Consider the following 2,531-nt stretch of genomic DNA (forward strand, 5'->3'; position numbering starts at 1 on the left):
TAAAGGTAAAGTGTAAGTGGTATATCGTGTGACGTCAGACGAACTCAGCAACACCCGGGGAGTTAGATCCCCTATAGCCTAGCCCGAACCCGGCTAACTAGCCCCGAGGGACGGTCAGTGGGTGGAACTGAGCGGCAGGCGACTAACCAGCAAAGACAATGAACAGCGAAACAATGGCAGTGAGCGAGGTCCCTTCAGGGCCGAGCTCTGACGACGCAGGCGGGTGGTCAATGGCCACCGGCAAGCGCACGAAACGCCTGCACGCGGAGGTGTCCGGTGCAAGCAGCGACGACGAGGCGGGCCCCTCCCCCCCTCGCCCGCAACCAACTGCAGGCCATGCCGCCGGAGCTGCGGCACCGCCCAAGAAACTCAGAGTGAAGCCCCTGTTCGTCTTCCTGGACCAGGGGCACACGTACCCAAGGGTGTACACCGCCCTCAAGCAGGCCCTGGCAGAAAAATTCACCTGCCAGAACCGCGGCAAGGACGAGATCCAGGTTAATCCTGCGTCCGTCCCGGACTACCAAAGGGCAGTCCAGGCCCTTAAGGCAATAGGTGACCAGCACTCCGTCCTCCTTCAGAGTGACGAAGTGGCCAAAAAATTCGTATTGCGCGGAGTACACCGCCACACCCCGGCCGATTTCCTCCAGGAGGAATTTGCAGCCCTGAACCTGCCTGTCCAGAACCACTGGTTCTTGGCGAACAGGCAGCGCAGGGAGAAATGCGACGCCCTAGTTATTGAGGTGCCTCAGACGTGCGATTCTCAGCGCATCTACACCCTGACAGAGTTCGGCGGCATGCTGGTGCGTGTCGTCGACTACAGGCGCCCCTCAGGCCCCGCCAATGCAGCGTTTGCCAACGCTATAATCATGTTGGCAAGGCCTGCCATGCAGCCCCAGTGTGCCGGTGGTGAAGGGGGCCACACCGCGCCCCCGACTGCCCTAATGGGGGCAACCCAGACCACAAAAAGTGCGCGCACTGCAAACAGCAGCATAGCGCGAATTACAGAGGCTGCGAGGCCTACAAGAAGGAGACTCGCCGTCACCTGCCCCCCGACGTCCGCAAGAGGCGCGAGCAACAGTCTCGCCGCGACGTGCGGGAAAATAGGCGGGCTGCAGCCCAGCCTCCACAGTCAGGCCCCTCAGGCTACCAGGGCCCCCCCCAGGCAGAATCCCTGGGGCCCCCCCAGGTACCCACCGCCCGCCACTTTCGGCCAGTACATGGCCCAGGCTGGCGTCAACCCCTGGACACCTCTGCAGCAGTGCAGCCAGGGGTACAACGAGCTGGAGTACCCAGTCCTGGCCAACAACCCTTGGCTGCGCAAGCCGAGGGGGCCCCAGGGGCCCAAGAAAAATGCCACTGGCCACAAAAATGGCCAGGGCAAACCGCAGCAGCCCCCCCAGGAGAGGGCACAGCAGCCTGCTCGCGATAAGCAGCCTGCCCAGCCCAAGCCGCTGGCCACCAGACTGGCTCCAGCAGCCCCGGCGCAGCGAACGCCCCCGCCCAGGCAGCCTCAGGTATCACCTGCTCCTGAGGCTGACATGCTGATCGACTTGGCCCCAGAGCAGCCGACAGCCCCGCCCATGCGCACAGAGCAGCCAGCCCAACCTGGCTTGGCTGACTTCATGCAAGTACTGACAAAGTCGAGTACCTTTAACAAGGACTCGACTCTGGCCGAAACAATCGTCCCCATGTGCCAGTTGATGGTAATATGGTGCGACCCAGCCATCTCCCTGCCTGACAAAGTCCACGCCATGATGGGCTTCGTTCAAACACTAGCTGCCAAGCTTAATGGCAGCTCGTAATCCGGCCCGGTGTTGCATACAAACCGCGGCCCATAGTCTTAAGTCCCTCCTATTCTGGAATGCACGCAGCATTAAAAATAAACTACCGGAATTAATTCACCACTTAGAAAAATACAAAATAAAAATAGCTGCGATCAATGAAACCCACTTAACTCCGACTGATAGAATTACTATATTAAATTATGTAATCTATAGGCGCGACAGAGTAAATCACAGAGGCGGGGGAGTAGCCCTTATTGTCCATAAAAGAATAAAGCACACAGAATGGCAGCTCCCCGATTTTCAGAATCTCGAAGCAGTAGCAATTAACCTAACTATTAACAGGCAAAACGTAAAACTTGTTTCTATGTATGCGCGACCAGGTAGGTCCCTGAGCGAGGCTGATCTGGACGCCCTGTATGGGGCGGCCCCGACCTTCCTCGCTTTAGGAGACATAAATGCTAAACACAGAGAGTGGAACAGCAGGCGAGCCACACCGAATGGTACAATTCTTTATAACCACCAACTAAATCACAACTACCAAATTCATGCTCCCATGGAGCCCACACACAACACAGGGCGTGTGGGGGTTCTCCCAGATGTTCTAGACATCGTTATTAATAAACGTGTGAACTCGGGATTCGAACTCGAAGTTGTACACGACTTAACGTCTGACCACTTCCCTGTTCACCTAATTTTTGACGACGCAAATGTCGAATCGTACCCACCTCGTAAAGTTAGGGATTACAA

At 57.1% G+C, this 2,531-nt stretch overlaps 1 protein-coding gene across 1 annotated transcript; it reads left to right on the forward strand.

The window, feature by feature from the left end:
* Positions 1-866: 866 nt before the first annotated feature.
* Positions 867-1,802, forward strand: LOC134527722 (basic salivary proline-rich protein 2-like). Its single transcript, XM_063360643.1, has one exon. The coding sequence runs from the start codon at positions 867-869 to the stop codon at positions 1,800-1,802; it is 936 nt and encodes a 311-aa protein (XP_063216713.1).
* The last annotated feature ends 729 nt before the right edge of the window (positions 1,803-2,531 follow it).

This window comes from Bacillus rossius, chromosome 1, assembly GCF_032445375.1.
Source record: "Bacillus rossius redtenbacheri isolate Brsri chromosome 1, Brsri_v3, whole genome shotgun sequence".
NCBI lineage: Eukaryota > Metazoa > Arthropoda > Insecta > Phasmatodea > Bacillidae > Bacillus > Bacillus rossius.